Consider the following 25,444-nt stretch of genomic DNA (forward strand, 5'->3'; position numbering starts at 1 on the left):
CACTTATCAGATGCATCAACATTTTCATTCTCATCATCTGTTGAGCCTCTAAGTGATTTTTCTGAGCTTTTGGCCCAACTTCCTATTAAGTAAGTGTCTTGAGGAAATTGATCCTAGCCTAACGTTTGTTTTTGTTACATTGATTTGTTGGCTCAAATGAATGGCTTTCTACTGTTATCTGCAGGAGGGGGCTTTCCAACTACTATAATGGAAAATCCAGAACCTTCACATCCCTCTCAAACGTAAGGTGTGTGGAAGACTTATCAAAGAGAGAGATTCCTCAAAAAAAGAAAGCACATAAACCATTACACTGTTCCAAGTCAAATATATCAAAGAAGACTGGAAGGAGCTGTTTCAAGTCTTCCTTGTCTAAATGGAAATAGTTTCAGGAGAATTCATTATAAATGATGTTATATTAACATTTGCCATAAAGAGCAAGGCTCAATACTTAAGGAAAATCCGTAGTATAATTTTATATTATATTCAGGATAATTCATTTGAAATAATGCTAATATTAACATTTGCCATATAGACAACGCTCAATATTGACAATCTCGTGCTTCAGATTTTGGTTATCTTCTGTAACGATAACGTATGTATCACGCAACAAAAGAGTTTTTTTAAGATTTTTATGAAAATTATGATATTATCTTATAAAATGGATCCTTTGCAGAATGCAGTTCCCTCCAGCCAAAAACTTACCTAAAGTTAAATGTATGATTAATTAATCATAAAATATTATAACATTTTATAACCTTTAGATGAAAATCGAAAGGCTGAGATTTTGCTGCAGGGGATCCAAGTCCTATTATCTTATGCCCAGGCTTGCATAGAAAAAGAATTGCTTGAAACAAGGATAGAAATCAATGTTTATATATTTTTTACACAAAACTCTTATTTTCGTGTTATACTTCAAATGAAACCTTTATTTTTGTATAAAAATTATGTCAACTTATTACAGATTATGACCAATTACACAAATATCTTCTATTTTATAAATATATTGCATCTAAATCTTTCTACGATAGTAAAATTTTAAATTATTAGACATAATTAGGGTACTATAAGTAGTTCTTCCTTACACTCATTATCTTATTCGTACCATATTTTATTATAAGTCTGTTTTTCAAGGTTGAGAATAGCGCAAATACCAAATTCTTCAGAAACCACACATATAATGAGTTGGTTACTTATCTAGTCTGTCCTCTTTGTTGGCATGGAGTCTCTCCCTTTTTTTTTCATTTTTCTAATGGTTTAAAGTAACTAACCTTCCCTCAAGTCAGCTCAATTGATTGAACTATAAAACATGAGTTATGGGTACATAAATTCAATTTCCCGCAATCTACCCCTTTCTTTTGGTATCCCCGATTCGCTTTATCTATAAGACTTGACTATGCGCCTCTTTGAATCAAATAAAAGTAAACAAGGACTTTCATTTTCTAGAGAGTACTAACATTAATTTGTGTTAAAATAAATCATAGTAATTTCTACAAAAATTTGACAATCAAATTGAAAGGTAATAAGATTAGAAAAACTCTAACTAAACAAATAAGAATAATTGGATACTTTGGGTTTAGGTCAACTGGCACGTCGGCATGGCTACATTACTCCAACACCACTAGTTTTGTGGTCCCAAAACCTTTCAACAAAAATGCCTAAGATCAACAAGGCAAAGGCATAGAGCCAAAACAAATTCATCAAATTATTCAGGGTAACAGCCTGGACTTTTCATAACTCATATAGTAGAAGGGGAAGCATAGATGACATATGCCTTTAGGCATAAACCCTATGCAACCATTATAAAGGATTAGTTACAAAGTCTTCTGATGATTGTGATGAATGACGACATGATATGCTTTCTTTTGCTTCAACCTTTTGGTGAAGGAAAAATAAATGGGGAAAAAAAATTAATCAGGGGTAATAATTTAAACCCCTATAGAATTAGAATGAAATGTTTATTGTAGCCTTCAGCTCCTCAAAATGCATACCGGTAGATGGCATCTGCTACGCCATCTTCATCATTGCTTAAACCAATTACGTTAGCCACAGCTTTGGTCTTCTCTGCTCCATTACTTAGTGCGATGCCTAGAGAAGCCAGCTCAACCATCTCAACATCATTTTCCCCATCCCCAATAGCCATTATCTGCGTTTAAGAAATTTAGGGCAAAGAAAAAGATGGAAGTCAACATAGACACACTAATATATTATAAGATTGACACTCATCAGCAATACATTTGGAATATCTCTGTTTTGTCCACTCAACTCAATGGATGATAATAAAATTCAAAATATATATGCTATGCCACATGAAATGCAATCAAGAAATTAGGTCCTGGAAAACTTGACTAGAATCTAAAGGTTTGCATTAGATTAGGAAAAAAGTATGAAATATCATTCAACCGCCTATATTATTTTAACTCAAATATTACCACCCATTCAATATATGTGAATAATGTTACTTTCATAGTCTGGGAGAGAGACACGGGTTGATAAATTTCATAAGTACTTATAAGCGAAGAAAATAAAATGGATTAAACTTCTCTCAAAGGTTAAAATCAACTTACGCTTATTAGCTTTTGGAGTTGTTGAAAAATTTGAGCATAAGTTAAACTTATGCGAGAAGTTTAATTTATTTTACTTTCTTATTTTCTTCTCCTATAAATACAAATTAAAAAGGTTATCCAAACTGAGTCAATACAATAAATGTCAAAGGTAAACAGATATTCGGGGTACCTCATTAGCAGTAACCCCCAAATGATCCAGCAGCACTTTTACTCCATTCCCCTTCGATGTTCCCAAGGGTACAATTTCCAGCATATCTGGCACAGCTTGAACAACTGTGGCACGACCTTTTGTTGCATCTGACCAGTATGGACGTAAAGTATCAGCCACCCTCTGGTCAGTATCTAAGAAAATCATTTTCTGTATAACCGAATGCATGTGTCAGCAAAATCTACAACTGAAAAGTGACATACAAGCAATAACAAATAATAACCAAGTCTTTTCTTACTAGGTGGGATGTCCTACGATGATCAAACAACACCATGATGTTCTATAAAAAATCATATCAATTGAAAATTATTACCTCTAATCTAATGATTAGATCAATGTTATCAATAACAGATGGCGGCTCATGGCAGAAACCAAAAAAATTGCCATAAAGTTATAGCAGCTGCCATAGCAGATTATGACTGATATAATAAAATATATAAAAAATATAATAGGTCATAGAAATTTGATATAAATACTCAAGATTATATTATCATCATTCTAAGTAACAGTGTAAAACAGAAAAACATTGCGGCATGGATGTTTTATTAAACAAGAAATGCTAAACAGAGCTTGAACAGCAATACAGAGGATGAATAGAAAAATAAAAAACAAGAATGATCAATGAATAGTAAAATAAAGCTCAAACAGAAAAGCAAAATAGATCCCGGAAAAGCTGATTTTTCTGGTGAACAGAAATGCAGAGACACCGAAAAAATTGATTTTTCCAGCAAAATGGAGTGGGTTAGTCGGTGAGAATGAGAGAAACTACCACTTGAGGTTTCAACTTTTCGTGCAGAGAGGAAGAGTGTGGAGGAAGATGAAATATATGTTATATGAAAGGTGAATGACCTTTCTACCCTTAAAAATAATCAAAACGGTGCGTTTTAAAAAAAACAGAAAAGAGTTTCTTCCTTTCCCCAGAATAGAAACACAAGCAGTCTAATGGAACAGAAGAGAAAGAGATCTAAAGAGAGAGAGAGAGAAAGAGAAATCTCAGCAGAGAACAGAGAGAGAGAGAGATTGCAGGGAGAAGAGAGGAAAAAGCCTTAAACTTTAGAGTTGGGTTGTCTGGACTGGGTCGAGTTGCTGGCCCAAACTTGCAAAAAAAAAAACCCCCATTTTTCTACCAAAGACACCATATTTCCACTGTTTCCATCATGGTTGCCATTACTGCCATGGCGCTGCCACAAAGATCCACCACACCAAACTTGTAATGGGGTCCTTCAAAACCGCCACGCCATTCTTTCATGGCGCTGCCATAACCGTTTTTTAACAACACCAGATTAGATTATCCTCCATTTGATCTACTCTCTTTATTGGGACTTCTGCAAGTCTTGTCCATGCATACCCAAGCCACCTAAGCACTGTTTCTACCATCTGTTCTATCATAGGTGCTACCCAACTTTTTCTCTAATGCATTTATTCTTAATTCTTCCTTGTCTATTATGCCCATCCATCCAAGGCAACACTATCATCTCTGCTACATTGAGCTCATTCTCTTAATGACATTTTACCACCTAATAATTCAGTTCTAAAAAACATCACAGTTCTTTAAAGAAACTTTCCCTTTAAAAATTTCCAAAAAAGAACTACAATTAAGAACCTAATTCAATTGTTTCTTCTAGCTCTAGCAAAAGTGACACACACAAGCATAATAAAAAAATTGGTTTAGTTCTTAAACAGTTCTTCTTGAGGACACGGTGCAGTCAAAAACAAACTTGTATGCAATATTTACTTATTAAGGGCATATTATGAAACTTGTATGCACCCTAAAAAGGCTATAGAAGAGTCAATCCCAAATTGTGAGCAAAGCGGCCAACCCTAAAAATGCTATAGCAACATAGCTTATAGTGAGATGACTGCTATTTTGATGTTCTAAGTATGCCTAATATAAAATTAATATCCAGAACAAAGCAAGAAAATAAATACAGAGAAAAATAAAAAACAGATAAGGAAATAAAAAATAGAGAATTGGTCACTGGAAAATGTGCAAGTTTATTTCGTCAGAGATGAAAATGACCAGAAAATGTCTGGGTCACGTTGGAAGTTTCGCTGGAGTTAAAGAAGACAATTAGAAAACGTTTGAGTCATGTTGGAGATGAAAAAGATAACCGGAGAATAACTGTCACGTCAGAAGCCCCACCGGAGATGGATGAAGGACACCTGAAGCAAGAAAATGTTGCTAAGAATGAAGATGGGAAAGAACTAACCAAAGAGAACTAGAGATGAGAATGAGAACTTAGGACTCGTGAGAAAAAAGAAGATATCAGAAATGCAAAAAGGGGGGTGAAATCCAAGATTACCCCTATTTAAAGTCATCCAGCATTAAGAAAGGGAGGGTAAAGTCTGGTTTGGGCAAGGGATGAAATAGTGACTACTATAGCTGTGATTTGCATGTGATTTGGCTGCTATTCACAATACAATGACCACTCCACTGAAACGCGACACTACAAGCTCCTCATAGCAGCGACCTGCCACTCCTCTGTGATAGAGGCTGCTATGGCCAGTATTGACTAATGACTACTATGTTAGGATGCTGTCAAAGACTGCTATTCTGATGTATAAATATTGTTAAGATGTCCCACATTAGCTAAGAATAGAGCCAAAATACTTCTTATAAGGAATATGGTAGTCCTCCTATAAACTAGCTTTTAGGAGTGAGTTAAGCTCAAGTTTTTTAATATAGTATCAGTGCCTATCTAGTTTGAATGTTGGGCTGCCCACAGATGTCTAGTCCTAAACGTGAAGAGAATATGTTAAGATACTCCTTATAAGAGATAGGATAGTCTTTCTCCTATGAACTAACTTTTGAGAGTGAGTTAGATCCAAGTTTCTTAATAGATATCTTCTCAGATATTTGACCTTAAAACATGTTTATGGCAAGCCAAACAAGGAGATTAATATGTCACAACTTACTACAATGTCATCATCATGCTTTGGCAAGAACTAAATCAATCTTATAAAGATAAATGGGAGAATCCTAATGATTATGTATTATACAAGAAAGAGAGGAGAATGACAAAGTATATATGTTTTCAGTAGGACTCAATCAAGATTTGGATTAAGAAAGAGGAAGAATTTTCAGCAGAAAACCTCTTCCTTCAATGTAGAAAGTATTTTTTGAGGTTAGAAGATAGGAGTTTAGGAGAAGAATAAAGTTGTGCACTATTGAGTCCTTAAAGATATAAAAAGGGAAAAGATTTGCCTTAATAGTAAAGGGAAAAGATTTAGCGGGAGAAAGGAAGAATCCTTGGTGTGAACATTGTAGAAAAGCTTGGCACACAATGGATGAAAGGAAACCATGTAATGTCACTATTTCCTTCATCAACACAATAGCTAGACATCGTTTGCTATTAACGATGGATAAGAGCAATAAAGTGCACATATATGCTGAGTCTATCTACAACCACCAAACTTGAATCCACCCCATTTACTCTTGGATGGCCCTTGATGAAATCCCTGGTGATGTCTGATCACACCTAGTGTTATATTGTTCAAATGGCTTTCGTGCCCTAAAAATTTCCTTGAGATAAACAGATTAAAGGAATCTCTAGCTGCTGAATTTGATTTTAAGGACCTTGGGATCTATCAAGCTTTAAAAAGAAAGTTTTACAGTACTATAATACGACCAGCTATCCTCGTAGTAAATGCTAAGCCTTAAAGGAACCAAAAAAAAAAAAAAGATTAACAAAATTGAAAATAGTAAAGTAGATGAGTGGACAGACGAGAAATGATAGCATACAAAATGATGATATAAGAAAGAATATTGGAATAACACCTATAGTAATAAAGATGAATGAAAATCGTCTAAAGTAATTGGGTCATGTGCAACGAAGACCTTTGAAGGCGCCAATAAAGAAAGTGGATTACATTACTCTTAATCTAGTAAAGACGGGTCCAAGGAGACTCAAGAACTTTAGGCAAAGTTATTAAAAGAGATATTTTGATTAACTAAATTATTGAAAATTTGATTTTTAATTGAGTTCAATTGCATCGTATAATCCATATAACCAATGTCACCTAATGAGATAAGACTTGATTGTTGTTGTTGTTGAAGTTGCAAGATCTAGGCAGGGAATAGTTGTTGCTCAAAGAAAATATACATCTTAGATCTTCTCAAATATATTGGAATGAGTGGTTGCAGACCAGTTGACACCCCAGTTGACCATAATCAGTTGGGAAATAACCAAGATTCAAGAAAGTACTCCAGTGGACACAACAAGGTATCAAAGGTTAGTGCTGAAGTTGAGCATAGTGCTATGGCACAAGGAAATAGTTTTGGAAAGGACCAAACTTGGAGTGATTTGCATGTCATTTGTTCTAACCTCTTAGCAAGTGGCAGAGAAAAGCCTATTTAGACCCAATTTTGAGTTTCTTGTGAGCAAGTTGAGCATGTTAGATATATATGCACCATGTTGAGAGAGGTGACGGTGTAGTTAGGATTCTTTCCATTCAAAATTTAATAATTTCCTAGAAGGTTAGGGTAAAATAAAATCATATCTGATTCTCATCTACCTCTGATCTATTTCTGATTTGTTCCTTGATTTCCTCTTATCTTTTGTAGTCAGATTGGCTAGGGAATCCCTAATCAATTCTTCCTATTGTCCAATCATTGTAATTCTCAAGTATTCATTGAATAATATTCATTCTCTTCTCCTAAAACTATAAAATCTCTACGTTCTAAGGTGAAAAAATAATAATTCTTAGGTTAAATGTCAAACTACAAATTATAAGTTATTCCTCCTTTCCTGGCATGCAAGAACATTAGTGTGCATGAATAGCTACATAATGAATTGCTAATTATTTTATCATTCATCAGCCATGCACACAGTAATCATAAACTGAAACTAGAGAGCAAGGAAAAAAGATTTGCCCTAGTGAATACCTGTATGTCAGCAGCAGCCAATAGATGTTCAATAGACGGCATGACCTCAGCCTGTAAAGTATTTCTGCGTAAGACTCAAAGTGAACGGCAAAATTGAATGCAAGGAATCATAGAGAATTACAAAAAAAGGTACCTTTGGTTCATGATACACTGTATGCAGCGAATCAACAAGCGGGTTGTCAAAAAGGGTTAAGCAGCGCCCTTCACAAAATGCAATAAGTGGAACATTACTCTCCAAAGAGTAAAGACATGCCTGCATGTTAAAGAAACACAATTCTTTCTTTTTATGTTGGCAAGAAGAATCTTTATCACAAGGCAATGAAATTCCTGAAAAAAATTTACATATGTAGATTTGAAAGTTGGAAAACTCAACCCTTTTGTTGTGTAGAAAACTGGGATAAGAGTAATTTTCAAATATGCCTTCAAATGAGATGGATAAAAAATGTTATCTTTTTTTCATTTGGATAAAAAGAAAACAAAACTTGAAAATTTATAGTAGAAGAAACTTAAGCTGGTCATGGAGAGTTGCATAAAGCAATTGGGAAATACAGTGATAAATAGTCAAAAAGCCACAGCTGACCTTTTGCAACTGGGTCCAAAAAGAAAGTATTGGATGACATATTGAAATCCGGAAAAGTATTGTCTTCTTTGAAGAAAAAGTTGTTTTGGGATATGAATAAGGGGGTTAAAGATGTTACCTCCCTACAGACATTTGGATCTAAATTGCTTCTCAATATTTCCCGACCTTGTCTCCCATAAACAAGCAATCCCTGGAATCAGCGGTGTATGGAATATAATGAATAGAATAATAACATCAACTTAAAACAAAGAAACCATGAAAGAAGAAAATGCACGCATGATATAGTTTAGGTGAATAAAACTTGTGCTTCCATCAAAATGAAATATATTATTATTACTACAATAGAAACATAGAACCCCTGATGCATTACTTCTTACTCTGGTTGTTCTTATGACCATCAAGTTCTATAATTGAAGAGTGAACTTTGGAATATTTTTTATGTATGCATATTATATATATGATTCTTACTTGAATTGAAATCTAAATTGCATATAATCATACATCTTTGCTTACACAATAGATCTTTTTAAGGGCAAATATTGGAGCTTTACCTTCTTTCTTCCTATTTTCTTTTATTGTTTGTGTTTTCCAACAGGTTTAGACTTACAATTTAGAAGCTCCCCTAGTTAGCTTTTGTTAATACTATTTTTATGGTCTGTTTGGTTTGAGGAAGTACTTTTTGTTTTTACTAATAATTACAAAAAAGCTTCTTTGTTCTCACTTTGCTTCCTATTTTTGAAATATTTGTACGATAAGAATTAACTGAATAAATATTTGAAAACATGAAACAAAGTGAAAATAAGGCAGCATTTCTGTAATTATTAGTAAAAACAGAAAACATTTCCCTAAACAAACAGACTCTTATCATTTATGAAATCTATTATTGGGTTATTAATGGGCATTTAGGCAGTATAACTATTTATAGTAAATGTTGATAGAGAATACTGAATAGGTTTTACATGTATGCAAAATTGTTATACACATGAATAAGAGAAGGGGTTATAATACTCAATAATGCTTTCAGTTACATATAAGGACAGCCTTGATGAATCAGGCAGCATGATGAGCATTAAAAGGGTATGAAAAAATACCTGTAAGAAAACCCCAGGAGATAATTCTGAAACAATGCCATCTTTTCCCACTAAATCCACCATCTTAAAAATATCTATCACAGCTGGACGAGCCTATTTCCCAATTTTCAAAACCAATGATCAGAACATATTTTCAATCATACAAATGTCTGAATTTATATTACAAAATATACCAAGATATATAGCAATGGCAGAAACCAAGGATAGATATGTATTATCAAATATAGAATAAATAAATCAATAACATGAAACCCTGACAAATTATGAATACATTAATCTTACTTTTCCAGTAGCTATGACAATTTTCACACCCCTTGATGATGCCTCTCTCAAAGCCTTGACAGTTGTAGAAGAAATTTGACTCTTGCTGTTCAGCAATGTTCCTTTGTAAAACATGGGAGTCTATTAAAACCTAGAGAAAGGGTGAATGAATATCTAACTTGTATGTTTTGGTGCAATCTTACCATCCATATCACAGAAGATATAGCTGAACTTTGGTTTGTAAAATCTAAGACTGCCTTCTTTCTTCCTGTCTTTTGACAATTCAGCTATAAGATTATTTCCCGACATACTTTTTAATGCATGTGACACTGACTTCAACTAGAGGGAAGTGTATAAACCAATAAATTATGCAAGTTATGAATTGCTGAAGCATACTAGTACAAAATACAAGTACCATCTGAACTGTCTTGGTGAGAGTTTGAATTTGTTTCAGCATCACATGCGCTTTTTATTAGCCCTTTTCCTTTCCAACCAAGACTTTCTAAAAGGAGTTCCTCCTCTCTCTCCATTTCTACTTCAGCCTCTTCACTTATTTCATGATCAAATCCCAGAAGATGTAACAAGCCATGAATCTGCGGAAAAAAAAAATGTAGTAATTGATATAAGATTTCAGTTCACCCATCATAAACACAGTTTTAGAAGATATGACCATGATGCTATCATTTTTTTCTTGAACTACAAACCCAGGCCAAGAAGAAAATCAAACACCAGTTCACTTTCCACCTTATATATCTTCATTCTTCAGTTTTAACCAACAATTCATTTCTACTCAAACTTCAACTAAAATGGAAAGACAAGCTTGTATATGATTTTTGCATTGCAGGGTACTTCACCCCCTCCCCCCTTTTCTAGTAAATAAATGCATTTGATGGACATCAATATTATCACTTTAGTTTTTCTTTTTCTCTCTATCATAACGACTAATGAATTCATCAAAAGAATTATGATTAAAGATGAATTTCAAAGTATTGATTAAAAGTACAAACATGAATTTCAATAACACAATAAACTTCAGCACACACAGAAAATAGTCAGAATATCATATGAAACTAACCATGAGGATACGAATCTCATCAAGAAGAGTGTGCCCTCTTTCCTCTGCTTGTCGAGCTGCTGTCTCAACAGAAATTACAATATCACCCAACATAAGCTGCAAACAATGGATTTCATCAAGCAGTTAGCATCTGATCACGTAAGTTCTTAATTTTCATTTACAATGCAATTCTTACAATAGGAAGCTTGAGCCCTGGAACATGTTGTGACATTGAGAGAACATCTGTCGCATGATCTTCATCTCTCCATTCCTTATTAAGTTTTCGAATAAACTCATCATTGCAAAGAAGCACTGATAACTCAACACTATCAAACCCACCAACATCATTTATGGCAGTGTCTCTTGTTTTATACCCTGAACCTTTCAAACCATCAAATGCAAGTTTCATTGCCATTGGAGCATTTAGACGAAGCATCTCTGCAATGCTCTGCACTCAGTAAAAACAAAGAAACCAAAACGAATTAATAATGCTGAACTCCAATACAATTGTCAAATATCTCTCTTTCAAAAAAAATTTCAAAATAAAAGATTAAATATACAACCTGATCCCTTAAAGGGCCTGAAAGGGGGATACTGTTTTTTATTTATCTATGTAAGTTTTGCTTTCTATAATTAGTCCTCGAAAGTATTAACTTAATCACATTTTGGTCGTCCTCTCACAAAAATATAAGCAAAATGAAAGTAATTTGTAAGCAAAATTAACATATTTGATGACCAACTTGTACACTAACACTTCTGGAGACCAAATGTTTCCAAGAATGACTAAAATGTAAGCAAGTGAACACATTCAAGGACCAAATTATAGAAAACAAAACTTCCAGAGATCAACCATAAATAGAACATCACTTTCAATAACCAATTTACACATTTATAAAAAATAAATAAATAAAAACGGTTTTAGAATGGACGTTTAGAAGATTTTCAATAACCTAGAAGGGTTTAAGCAATTGTTTGGTTAAGCTTATTAAAGTTACTTATTCAATCATGTAATAAGTTACAAGCTCTCAATCGATAACCTCGTATTAATCAACTTGTTTATTGACTCGCGGCCTCATTCAACCAATTTCACAAGATTTCAACTAGTCAAAGCAACAATGATACTCAAATTTTATCTTTGTTTCCCTTTTCATTTCTCAAATGGAGACTTCAGAGCCGAAACCACATAGCATCTCAAAGTTTACCATTCGCAAAATGAATAATTAAAAAAAAATCTGAAAAGTAAATTTGTGGCGCGTGCAATACCAAAATTTCAGGATCCTCAGGCAAATCTTCTTCGATGCAAATGTCGACGCAGAGTTGCAACTCCTTCTCTTTGCTCTTCGGTGCTCGCCTCCTCACCTTCCGATACTCCCTCTGTCCGGCGCGTACGCCCACCAATGCCGGCGAAGGCTTCTTCCTTTCACTTCGGCACCGAGCGAAGGCGTGAAAGGTGCGACAGAAAAGCGAAGATGATTTTGAAGGCAGAGGCAGGTGACGAGGGGTGGCGTTGTTGGGTGAGGAAGAGAAATGGGGTTGAGTGGCGCATGTGATTGCACGCGCCATGGCGTGAAGTGGAGGGTGGCGGAGAAGGGGAGAGAAACGAAGCATATAGGAATGGCGTTCCCACCAAATACTGGGTGCGTATCGTTTTGCTTGGAACGGCTTGAGGTAGTGCAACTGCAACCCCAGGGTATAACAAGGCCACAGAATATCCATTTATGCTTGATGGCGATGACAATGTATATGTAATATTTTGGAAGGAATTAATTCTAATTTAAAACATCTAATTAATTTTTTTTCATCTTATTTAAAAAATAAATATTTTTTTAATTTTTATGTTTTATATACTTTTATTTGTATTTAAAACATTCGTCTATTATTCATATGAGTAATTTTATTTATTTATTATTTAATATACAAGTAAATAATTCAACTATTTAATGTTACAAATAATTTTATAATATAGTATAAATTTATGATATATAATATTTTTCAATTTTAATAATTTAATCATTTATTTTTATAAATAAAAATGGAAAGAAGTATTATTAAAATAATAATATATTTATAATATATATGTATATATGAGTTTATTCTATGAAAAGTTTAATGAGGTATTATTACCTTGTTAAAAATTTCAATTACACTCTTTTTTACTATTTTTATTAATAAAAAATTTCATTTTATTTTAAAAATATTATAAAAATTATAACTGAATTAATAGAGTGGTTGAGGTCTTTCTCATATTTATTGTTATAATTCAATCAATTAAATGCTTTTAATTTTTCAATGTTAATAAATTTGAATTATTTTTCACATTTATTACTGCACTTCCTAATGCATTTTTTTTCAATTAAAAATACTCCTCTTTAATAGATTTTAATAAATGATAAAATTTCAAAATAATATACATGAAAAAGTGAAGATGGAGCATATACAGTATACTACTTCCTATCTGTTAACTACAGGTCAAGATGCAATAAGGACGAAGTTACAGATTTTTTTTAATTTTAAAAAATAAGTATTGTCTACATAGCCAAAAATAACCTCAAGTCAAATATTTTTCTTGACTTTTTTGGTAAATAATTTTAAAAAATACACTTCTTTTAAGAAGCCCTTTAATAGAGATACGTTGGTGATGTTAACTAGGTTTCTTTTAATAGTTCAAAATACAAAAAAAATAATTAATGTAATTATTAATATATTAATTTAGATTAAACATTTTATTAATTTTTTTCACTTCAGCTATGATATCTTAGTGTTCTTAACCCTTTTTTATGATAAGAAAAAAATTCATTGTATTTTAAAATAATTAATTTAAAATTTCTTATAAATTAATTTAATTGTAAAAATTTAATTATTCTAAATTTTCATGTCTATTTTGATGAATTCTAACAAGACTTGTATAAAATTTTAAATTGCAAGTATTAATCTAAATGTGATACTTTATTAATCTTTTTTCTTTTGTGTGTGTGTGTGGGGGGGGGAGAGGGAGAGGAAACACTTTACCTGTAACAGCTTAATGGTTCCATTATTGTATTAGAAAATATGAAGGAGCATGAATCAAACGATTAAACAAAATAAATTTTCATAATTTAGTTTCCACAATATTTTATTCAATAATTAAAATTTTATTCCGTTATTTTTTAAGAGTTAAATAAATATGCTTAAAAGGATTGTGTGTACGTAAGATGGTGATGCCTTCCTTGTCCATAATCAAATCTCGAGCTTTAAATATCTACACCAATATTTCAAATACTACATATATTTCCTTCAATAATTGTATTTGTCATCGATCCCACTAGGATTTTGATTGCGACACACAAACTCTTCAATATAGAGATTACAAGCTAACCTTTTATTTTCATTCATAATACCAGGAGTTCAATGTTTTTCCTTTTCATTTCAATATATTCTAAATCATACTTTTGGAAGTTAGCTACGCTTTATACATGAAGGGCGTGTACTTGTGAATATCTTGATTCAACCCATGAATGGCTGCACACACTATAGCCATGGACACTGCCAAGAAAAATAAGCTCAAGGCATGCAGTGCAAACCATCGGATTGTTCCTATTTTGATCTTCTTTCTTGCAATGTACATTTCCACCGGAAAATAGATAGATGATGGCCAGAATCCAAGGGCCCCAAGAAGAGCGAGCATCTCATTGAAAAAGGGCATTGCCATGGCTAGAACAGTTACTATCACCACAAATATGGTCCTCCAAACAAGCCTAAATAAACTAATGTTGAACTTCGATTTCCCGATTCTCATAGGATACTCATTTATAACAAAACTTGAGCTTGGCCACCTTTGGTAAGCCATTGTTTCGACTAGACGAAAAATGGGTTGAGCAGCAACCTGTCCACAATTTATTTAAGATGAGGAAATATATCCCAACAAATAATTGCGAATAAAACGTTTCTCCATTTGTATCATCATAAGATTAAAGTGAATGTGTCAAAACCTGATATGCTCCAGCCACATGGACTATAACAAAGACATTGGCCAACTCAATTAGCCAAAAGGGCTTCTTAAACCCAGAGCTCATTAGGATGTTGCCGGGAGTTTCTGAGCCAAATGCAGCATAGCCAGAGCATGCACATGCAAGGAAGATAATAGTCATCGTGAGTACGCCTATCTTGTTTGCCGTCTTCATTGCTTTGTTTTCTGGTGGTGACGATCTCAAAGAGTCCTATTTTTCGTACCAAATCAATATAAATAATTTTAAATTGTAATTGGAAAATCTTTTTTTCGTTTTATTGTCATCCATTCAACAATAAAAGAAAGGGATTACAAGGCATACACTTCATCATTTTGTGGGGTAGGGGCAGTATTAGTTAATAATCATCATTTAAAAGAGAGAGAATATTAAGTAACGAGTAACATACTCTAGGAGACCTCTCTAAATCATATGGCCGAGCCATATTTGGAGGGTTGCATGTTTCTCATTTTTATATTTCTAAATATAAATTTTAGAAAAGTAATTTTTGTTTTCAATTTAGTTGTAAAAATAAATTTTCCAACTATCTTATCTTTTCTAAAATATATACACTGCTAAAACCATTATTATCACTATCAAACCAATCAACTATCACTACCAACACAATCATTTCTCATCACCACAAACAATCAAATACTATCATAGTTATTGTTATAGCTACAATGACCTCAACTTTCACTGCAACAATCATGCTACCACTCACAATCTTCGCTGAAATTGCTTTCATCACCATGTTTATTGCCACCACTATTTCTATTACTACAAGCTTATTATCACTATATATTGTCGCCTCTTCCTCTCTTGGTCTTGCTCTTATTGTTATTCATTACTAAACAAACTTGATTTAAGTAATAGTTTATGTAATATGAATTTAACATTTGTTAAATTGGATGATACAGCATATTTAATTTATTACTTTGATGTACATTAAATGCAAAATAAAATAAGAATTTGTTATCTATTCTCTTATTCTTTCATATTTTTATTACTCCCTTATGATCTATTCTTATTCTCTCATGTCCGGAAACGAAACCTTTAAATAATCTTTTTAAGATTAGAAAACATATGTTTCAGAAAACATATGTTTATACTTTGGACTCTAAATACCTGAACTTCTATTGCAATTTGAGAATAAGTGCCAGCAAGTGCAATGTTTCCCAGTGCAATGAGCATATTCCATATGTTGTTTGCTGAACTTCGCATCTTGCTGCCTCCAATTAAAGAGGTACTCTTTCCTTTCCCTGGTTCAATCCATGTTTCCACAAATATAATTAATTAATCTTCATAACCATAACAAACGAAGCAGAATTAAGCACCTAATGAGTGTGTGTGTGTGTGTGTGAGAGAGAGAGAGAGAGAGAGAGACAGAGGAATGCTGCGTTTTAGTCGATTAATTGTTTCCGATAGTGTTAGGTTGAAGCGATTTCATTATCAAATTATACGTACTATTTGCGCATAAAGTTCTAAATGTTTATTTAACGTAAGATTGATTTTAATACTTTAAAAATAATAAATAATTAAGTGAATAAATTATAAAAGAGTCGGTAATTAACATTTGTCTATAATATAGTAACTTTGCATTACAAAGTTTTAATTAATAAGTTAATTAAATATCTTAAACTTGTAATCACTTTTAGTAATGACGCAAAATCTAAAATATATTTATAAAACTCATAATAATTGTTATCTTTTAGACAGTGATGAAAGAATTAAAGATGTTTTTTTGTTAGAAATAATAATAAAAAAAGTCTAATAATATTTTTAATAAAAAATTATATTTTCAATTTTTAACGACCCTAAGTTGCTGGTCAACATTTGTAAAACAAAAAGATGAATAAGAATAGAAATTAACCTTGGACGATGGTAGCAAGAGAAAGTCCAATACCAATTAATGCATAACCAAAAGACATGATCGATGCTAAGATTGAGAGCCAAGACAGTTTGTGAAGATTGGGTATTTGAGACAAGAAAAATTGAGCAACTCCAAAACCAATCATATACGGATTATTAGAAAAACGGCATTGAGTAGCAATTCCCTTCTGGTAGAAACATTTAATTTTTTGTATTGCCCTGAAATACAAGGATTCGGAATAAATAAAGTTTGAATAACGAAATTAAAGTAACAAAAGATTACAACAACCTTTTAATGAGTTATTATTTAGAAATACAATTGACAATCTAAACTTGCATGAGCTGAAAATTTTTCTCTGCTATTGAGAAACAGTAATTTTTATTATAAAGATGGTATCATAAATTCAAATATAAAATCTTTATCTGCAACTTTCATCCAACTTAACCACATATCTCTAGCTACTACGCTATTACCCTTTTCTAATATTCTAAAAGCTATAAAAGTAACATGAAAATACACAACTTACACTGCACTTATGGATGTAGTTATTGTGAAGCTAATTGCTGCTCCAACAAGGTTGATGTATTGGAAGAGTCCACATAAAAAATACCTGTTACCACCTAATTATAGTTTGAAAAATAAAATAGAATTGATTATATATAGATATATACGAAGATGAGCAATGACATGAATAATATTACATGACATTAGATTTGGCAATTACATACCTAAGTTGGTTTTCACTGCATCCATGTAAGTGGTGTTCCTCTTGCCAGTGACAGGGTCTGGTGATCTATAACAATCTGCTAGAAGATTGGAAGTATAAAGAGTGACACAAGCAAAGAGTAAGAGTGTAGATATACCAATTATCCATCCCAACTGTGCCATGGCCCAAGCTAAAGACAACACTCCCGCACCAATCACTGCTGTTATTAGATGAGCACTTGCTGTCCATGCTGTCCCTGCATGTTTCTCATTCAAACTCACAATAATCATTACACTACTCAATAATCATATTAACAAGTAAGATATAATTTCCTCTCTAAATATCATTATTTTTGTTAATATCATGACATCAATAATCATATTTTCAAAAGAAGAAAACAAACAAGCCTTCATTAATGAGTGTTCCCGACTAGTGTTTTTTTTTTTTGTTACTGTCCCCACTAGTGCTTAAATTGTAATAAAGGCAACACCGATTGCAGCCTCACGCAAATCCAAAATGTTGCCGTGGTCCCTTTCCATTAAGGAAGGATTATACTAATTTATATAATTTTTTTACGTGCGTATAAAGACATATATCAAAAAATAAAAAATAATAAAAATTATGGTATTTAAAGGTATTAATATATTCAATTTTATTATTTATAATAAAAAATTTAACATGTGGTTAAGAGTAAATAATAATTTTTTAAAATGTTTTAATATTATTAATACATTAAATTTATAATATTTTATAAAACTTTATATATGCTTTTATTTTGTATTTTGCATATACATTAAAAAATGGTTAATACTAAAAATATGTTATACAAAACTTTTTATTATATTTTTTTTCATAGAAGTTAGAAAACAAAAAGTGTACCTATACTTATATTCATAAACAACTAATGCCATAAATGTAACCATAGTCAACATGCTCATTAATGACATATTGATCAAATTAATATTGTACAAAAAAAATAATATATATATATATATATATATATAGCTATTAATGGCTAAAATGTTCTTTTGCATTTTAAAAAATGTATTTAACGTATCTTTATAAATACATATTAAAAATAGTATTATTTTTATTAAAAATTATAATAATTAATATTATCATGTGTGTTAAATTGTAATTTTTAATAAAAATTTATTATATATTTTTTTTAAGAAATGTTGAAAATACGATTTTTAATAAATTCTTAATTATTAGTTAAAAGTGAGAGTCACAATTTTTTAAATTTTTAATAAATTTTAATTTATGATTTAGAATGAGTTAAAAAGAGAGTGTTATTGATATTTTTCAAGTTTTTATTATATGTTTTTTGATATATTTTAAAAAATAATTTAAAATATAGTGTTAAACACATAAAAGTAGTTAGCTTTTTATTGAAAATATATATATTAAAGTTTAAAAGTGTAATAAATAATTTTTTTTATATAAAATCTTATTATTACTGGATATTAAAATTCAATCTTTAAACAAACGTTAGTTTTTAAGATATATTATTATGACAAAACCTTTATTGTATGCCAAAAAAATATCTTTATTAATTTTATGAAACAATAAGGTCTTTCATTAAATTATTTCAATATTTATTATTTAATAATATTTTAAACGATTGTCATTTTTCTTATTCATGTTAACTTTGATGTGTTCAAAAGTATATGTTAAGAATTATTAAATATATCCTATTAAATATTTTAAATAACCATAAAAATAATAATTAAATATGTTTTATAATTTTTAGATAATAAATACTTTTTTAAATAATTTATTATTTTAATCTTTAAAATTATGTAATCAATCATTTTAATTTTTAAACCAGTCATTTTTGTCTTTAAAATTGTCAGCACTTATCAATTTAGTTTTGAAATTACAATGAAGTATTTAATTTTTAATTTTGAAATAATCGCATATATATAATTTTAAAGACTAAAATAATTGATTTTATGATTTCAGAAACTAAAATATTTGATTTTTAATTTAAGAATTAAAATATTTGATTTTAATAATTAAAAGACTATTTTTTTTATAATCACACATGTATAGCTTATAATCTTAAGAATTAAAATAATATATTACTTTTTTTAATTAATTATTTAACTTCTTGTTCTAAGTATACATTAAAAATTCATATTTAATAACAGTCACACTGTTAACTGGTAATGCAAATAGTAGTATATATATTAGATCTAAATTATATCCAATGCTATTTATTATCTTCACTTTAGCTGATATCAATAACAAAATTGACTTATCAATGAAAATATTGATTTTAACGATGTGATTTGACTAAAACTTTAGTCAAACCGCTCAAATATATAATCTATTTTGATTAAAAAAAATTGACTGTGTATAGAACTAGGTGAGATAGGACAGCCTACAAAGTCTGCTTAAAATCGATTAATTAACTTAGTTGAGATTAGCACGTTAATTCTGTAGTAAAATTAGTATATTAGTTCTTTAATTTGGTTTATTTCTATAATTTTTGAACGTGTTTAAAATAATTTTTTATTTTTATTAATTCTATTATATTTTTTTATTTTTTTTCTCTTGTTATTATTCAACCATCTTATTCTTTTATCATCGTTATTTTTCATTCAAACAAAACCTTTTCTTTCACTCTTTCGTCTCTCTCTCTTGTTTTTTTTTCCTCCTTGCATGCTTGATAATGGCATAATTGAAAGTGACGACTGATGAATAATGTACGTTGTGTGACGACACAAAACAACCATGGAAGTGCTATATTAGTGTGTATGGTGCGTGAGAAGAGAATAAGGTGAATGTTGGAGATTTTTAGTGAGTTTGAGTGAAAAAAGCAGAAAAAGAAACAGATGTGCTTGTGTGTGTATGAAAGATAAAAAATGTGGGAGAATGAACATTTGGTGATATATTATGGTCACAATATAATGTGGTACATTGTGTGGATAGTTAATGTATAATGTTGTGTGAGTCCATGCACTAGTAAACATGAGTATGAGACAGAGACAAAATTGTGTGGATGCTGTTTTTGGGAGAGCAGGGAAAGGAAGAGGAAGAAATGAAAATTTTAGAAAAATATTAATTGCAACCTTTAAGTATGAGTTTAAATACTAAAAATAGTATTTTTTTAAAAATAAAATCATCACACTTTTATAATTTTAATGTAATAAATAAATGTTTTTAATAAAAATGTATTATTTTTAGATGATTAAACTTTAACTAGTGTTTAACTGATTAAGAAATGAAGAAAATCCTTAAAAATCACGTTAAACAAGTAAGGATATATTTATAATAATTCATTAAAAAAATATTTTCACTTCATAATTCTGATGTTCTCCTCTGCTCCTTCTTCTCCAAAGCGAGTACAACAACTTTAGTATGTGCGCTGTTTCTTCTTATAATTTGAAACTAAGAAGTGTGTTTAAAGGGGGTGCTGAAGGCAACTAACAATTTGTCACTTGAAAATAATTTGGAGAAAGAAAAAAAGAGGGTAAAACACAGAGCTGTACTTTTGGGTTAGCCACAATATTTGAATTTAACCCTAAAAAAAGTGGACGAATGAGATGAGCAAATAAGAAATGGTAAAGGGAGAGAATTGCATGCAGAAAAGTTGGATAAAGAAAGAACCTGTTCTTTTGGGTTTGCCATCATCGTCGAGAGCTGAACACGCACTTTGAATTGCTCCCGAATGATCCTCCTCTTTCATCTTCTTTTCCAAATAACAATGCGCTTCAAACTGAATCTACTCTTTTCAACTATTATACCACCAACCACCGTCACCCATACATATACAAAAGGTCAATTTTGGATTCAAAATAGAAAAAACAAAACAACTCAAGTTAATTGCAGTTCCTTTTTATTATTATATTTAATATTCGGTTTGAATAAACCACGGATAAGTTTGTTTTTATAAAAGAAGAAAATAGTACACAAATTAAATATAATTTATATATGATTCTTGATAAATATTAATCGTAAAATATATTAAAAAATAATTTTATTAATATTTCACTTTTCAAAAATAGACTCTCATTTATAATATAAAATTTTATTTATAAATATTAATCATAGAACTATACTTTTATTAAATAAAAATGTTTTTTAAAAATTTTTAAATGAGAATTTATTTCTTAAATATATTTTATATTATGTATTTTTTTAATTAAATATTCATTTTAAATTTTTACAATTTAATTTTAATTTATTTAATATAATATTATCTTAATAATTATGATATTTATTGTTATTAATGTATAAATTTTTGTCATATTATATGATATTTAATAAAAAGATAGTGTATTTAATAACTTATTATATGCTAGTGAGTATATATTAAAAAAATATTTCATATTTAATATCTATGCTATATTTATAATATAAAATTAAAAATTGATGTATAATTTTTTACCCATAGATTCTTCTACACTCTTTTTTAGTCATTTATATTTTTATAAATTATAAAACAATGAATAAAAGTAGTGCATTTTAAAAGTGCCTGCAATGAAATTATGCTTACTTTCCAAATTCCAATACTTTTACATTTAATACCATCTATACATTTATTAGTTATTTATTACTCCTTGAAGTTCAAAATTTTAAACTTAAGGGGCACCTTCTCCAAAAATCAACTCTCTAAATGGATTAATACTAAACAGCAAAAGAAACCATTCTTATTTGTTAATATACATTTTATTATTTTCCCAAGAACTCATTGTCTTGGCCTTTTCATATTGTCAGGTATGCTTCCTGAACTTATTTCCATTTTCTTATTAGTAATAGTTTCAAATTTTGGATTGATTTCTATCGTTTATGACATGTTTGTTAAATTCACTCATTTTTCTTTCGGAAAGAAACCCGTGTCCTTTTTTTTTTAAACAGTGATATTTAAATCTTTAAAACCAATTTACAATTTTAATTGCAAATTGCATGATGCATAAAAAGAGAAGCAAGTATTATGAGATTATGAAAATGCCACATATATACAATGTTAAATCTTAATATATGCATGATCATTAAATAATGAACAAATTGTTGGGAAAACATGTTTTAGGATTATCAATTTCATCAATATAGTGTGCACAAGATAATGGTTCGCTTTAAGTCTACACAACATCACGATACTTAAATAGTAAGCGTAGGTCAGTTGTGAATTTTGTATAACATTTAACATGAAGATTCTCAGAATTCATGCCTATCTCTTCTTCATATTTCACCAAGATACAGTTCATTTTGCATTCAATAAAAAATATTTCTCACATGTTAATATGTCTGCATGATAGAAATAGTAATTGCCTAAATTTTTCTCGTCACTTCCTAAATATTTTGTTTAAGTAATCATTTATTCATAATAATTTTAAATGATTTCCAAATATTTCATAATAGAATAAACTAATTTCATATTAATTTATTTGTTATTTATAAAAACCATTTTATCGTTAGATTCTTAAATTTTTACTAATTAATATTGGTTCTTATGTATTTGATTATAATTAAATATTATTTTGGATTACATCAATGAACTAGTCATGTACTAAATTTTTAGACAGCTTGAGAATGTCCAAAGCAAGTCCGAATCTTACTCAAGTTGTCCAAGTCTGAAAAGACTTTGACAAAAATATAAATTTAATATCTAATGAAAATTTAATCAAAGTTGGTTAGTCTTTATGTTCTTTCATGATTCTTATTCTTTCCTCCCATCTCAGATAACTCATTGCTATTTTTCTAAGCTTTTATTTTAGAATTTTAATTAACACACCTAAATCACATTACAAATTCATGAAAAATTACTGACTAAATTTTAAAAATTATGCTTATCACACTTATGATTTTTCCTTAAATTTTAGTATTTTATATAAAGCTTATATACCCCATGGAAGAAATTGTCTTACATACATGAAGTCCTTTAACCTTATCTCATTCATTCAATTACCTAGACATAAAGAAAAAGATGCAAAATCAAGCAGTAAAAAGCATGTTCATAGATTAATCAAGTTAAAATTATGTAAATGAAACATAAATAATAAAACATAGTTCTTGTAGGTTACAAATCTTTAAGATGAATTGATGGAGTCTCGTTAACAAGCACAAACTATTATTCAAACGAAAACCTAAAGTTATCAAATTATTTCCATAAAAAGATCTTCACCCCAACCTTTTTTTTTTTTTCATTTCAGTTCTTGTGGTTTTTGAAATTTTCCTCCACTTAATTTTTTTTTTTAATTTTTGTTATTTTCTTGATTAGTACCTCTAATATGGTCATGCAACTTTGATTTGCTTGTTTTGTGTTAAAGGTTGAATATGGTTTAGTTCGGTGTCTAGTGTATTTCCTTCTTAATATTTGCTGAATTCTAAGGAATAAAGTTAATTTGGTTGTTGCATTTGCTTCCCTCATCATAAAATATGATTTATTTGATGCACTTGGTTATAGCATAAGATTTTAGTTTGAAAGATACAAATTAATGCAGGAAGTATCGAATTTGTTCCAGAATCGCAGCTTGAATCGCCTGAATCGCACGAATTAATGTAGAATCGAGATTCTCATCAACAGTGCACGATTAGAACGGGTTGCGCATGACTTAGCCAGTTGTGTTGCTTCTTATGCATGTCTATGTGACTGGTGGATACTAGGTTCTTTTTTCTGCCTCTATTTCTTCGGTGGTTGTTGTGTCTGTGAGTTCGCTTTGGATGTTTGAATACGAGTTTCTCTGATCTCACTTGTAGACTTCATTTTATTATTATTGTGTATCTTTGTTTTTTATTCTTTTTTCTAGTTGCATGTTTTTTAGATTTTTTTTTTGTCAGCATATGTTTAACTAGGCTATGTGAATAGCTTAGACATAGATATTGTAGAAAAATATTTTTTTATTTATAAAAACTTATATTATTTAAATAAATAAATAAAATTATATTTTTTATAGAATTATAATTTTTATGGATTATGATATATAGAGTTATAATGAATAAAATTACATTTTTTATAGAGTCACATCTAATTAAATCATTTTATGATTTTAAGGTTACTTTATTTATTTATTTGTGATATTATATATATATATATATATATATATATATATATTTATATTTATATTTTAAGAACAATCTTCCATTTTATGTTATAATCTTTCAATTTGTAAATAATTTATATAGTTACAATCTTTTTTTAAGTGTCAATCTAGTTGATGTGATTTAAATTTTTGTATTATATTTTATTTTATTAATTATATAATGAAATATTTAATTATTAAATATTAATATATGATGAATTTAATTTTTTTATATTAAAATATTTTTTATTATATTTTTAATAATAATTATGAATCGTAAATTCTCAATACGATTTGATTCATAATTCAAAAGATAATTCTTCCAATTCACGTATTCGAATCTCAATTTAACTACCATGATTAAAATAATTAAAGTTTAAAATTTGCAGTCGCTCATGTTGTATTTCATGAAATTTTTACCTTTCTGTTTCATGGTCTAATTTTATGTTCTTATGTTTTTGTTTTTTTTCTCTTTCAAACTCATTCCATCGCTATTTCTATTTTACCCTCTAAAGCAAAATTAACTATTATAATATCAACAAAAAGTAGTGATTACAAAATTTTAAAAATAACTATTGCAATGCAAATAAAGATTTCTTTTTATACCTTCAAACTGACTTCAATAATTTTAGAAAATCACTTGGATTAATATGTAAAAGTAATATTTTTAAAGTTTTCTAACTCAAAAGTAATTTAACTAATTTACCAAAATAAAAAATTTAAAAAATGCAGAATTTTAAATAAATGAAATTTAATTACATTATTAAAATAAAAATTTCAAATTAAGAGCACTATGAATAAATTTAATTTAATTATTCTGTTCAAATAAAATATTTTTAAATAATAAAAATTTTAATGATTTAATTTTATAGTTTTAAAATTTTAAATTCTTTAAAATTTTTAATTATCTGATTTAAACGCAACCCTAATCTATGAGAATCAACATTAGCAACATACTTTAAGAAGCTTAAAAAAAAATTAGTGATTTTTTACAGAAAATAAAAAATATATATTTACACTTTTATAGTTTTATTGATAAAGTTTCACCATAAATATTTCATTTTATAATTGCGAACATTTTTTAAGGCTTCAATATTTTTGTTTGGGTTGAGTATAAAATATTTAATTTAATTTTGCCCACATATTTTTATTCTCAAACCCTGATTTTTTCAATGCCACTATGTTTTGGCGTAGTGACGGGGTGAGTC

At 29.5% G+C, this 25,444-nt stretch overlaps 2 protein-coding genes across 2 annotated transcripts; both read right to left on the reverse strand.

Annotated features, from left to right (window-relative positions):
* Nucleotides 1-1,483: 1,483 nt before the first annotated feature.
* On the reverse strand, nucleotides 1,484-12,299 carry LOC113846833 (endoribonuclease YBEY, chloroplastic). The gene is made up of 13 exons (XM_027475513.1): nucleotides 11,907-12,299; nucleotides 10,840-11,091; nucleotides 10,665-10,760; nucleotides 10,005-10,182; nucleotides 9,793-9,861; nucleotides 9,611-9,711; nucleotides 9,329-9,421; nucleotides 8,356-8,427; nucleotides 7,791-7,910; nucleotides 7,658-7,708; nucleotides 2,734-2,922; nucleotides 1,989-2,143; nucleotides 1,484-1,639 (listed from the first exon to the last, which is right to left on the reverse strand). The coding sequence occupies exons 1-13, from the start codon at nucleotides 12,249-12,251 to the stop codon at nucleotides 1,600-1,602; spliced, it is 1,761 nt and encodes a 586-aa protein (XP_027331314.1). The 5' UTR covers nucleotides 12,252-12,299; the 3' UTR covers nucleotides 1,484-1,599.
* A 1,783-nt stretch (nucleotides 12,300-14,082) lies between these two features.
* LOC113847358 (amino acid permease 1-like) lies at nucleotides 14,083-20,899 on the reverse strand. The gene is made up of 7 exons (XM_027476414.1): nucleotides 20,821-20,899; nucleotides 17,228-17,461; nucleotides 17,026-17,119; nucleotides 16,500-16,717; nucleotides 15,755-15,888; nucleotides 14,612-14,839; nucleotides 14,083-14,505 (listed from the first exon to the last, which is right to left on the reverse strand). The coding sequence occupies exons 1-7, from the start codon at nucleotides 20,897-20,899 to the stop codon at nucleotides 14,083-14,085; spliced, it is 1,410 nt and encodes a 469-aa protein (XP_027332215.1).
* Nucleotides 20,900-25,444: the final 4,545 nt, after the last annotated feature.

Source organism: Abrus precatorius, unplaced genomic scaffold (assembly GCF_003935025.1).
Source record: "Abrus precatorius isolate BTA unplaced genomic scaffold, Abrus_2018 Scaffold8, whole genome shotgun sequence".
NCBI lineage: Eukaryota > Viridiplantae > Streptophyta > Magnoliopsida > Fabales > Fabaceae > Abrus > Abrus precatorius.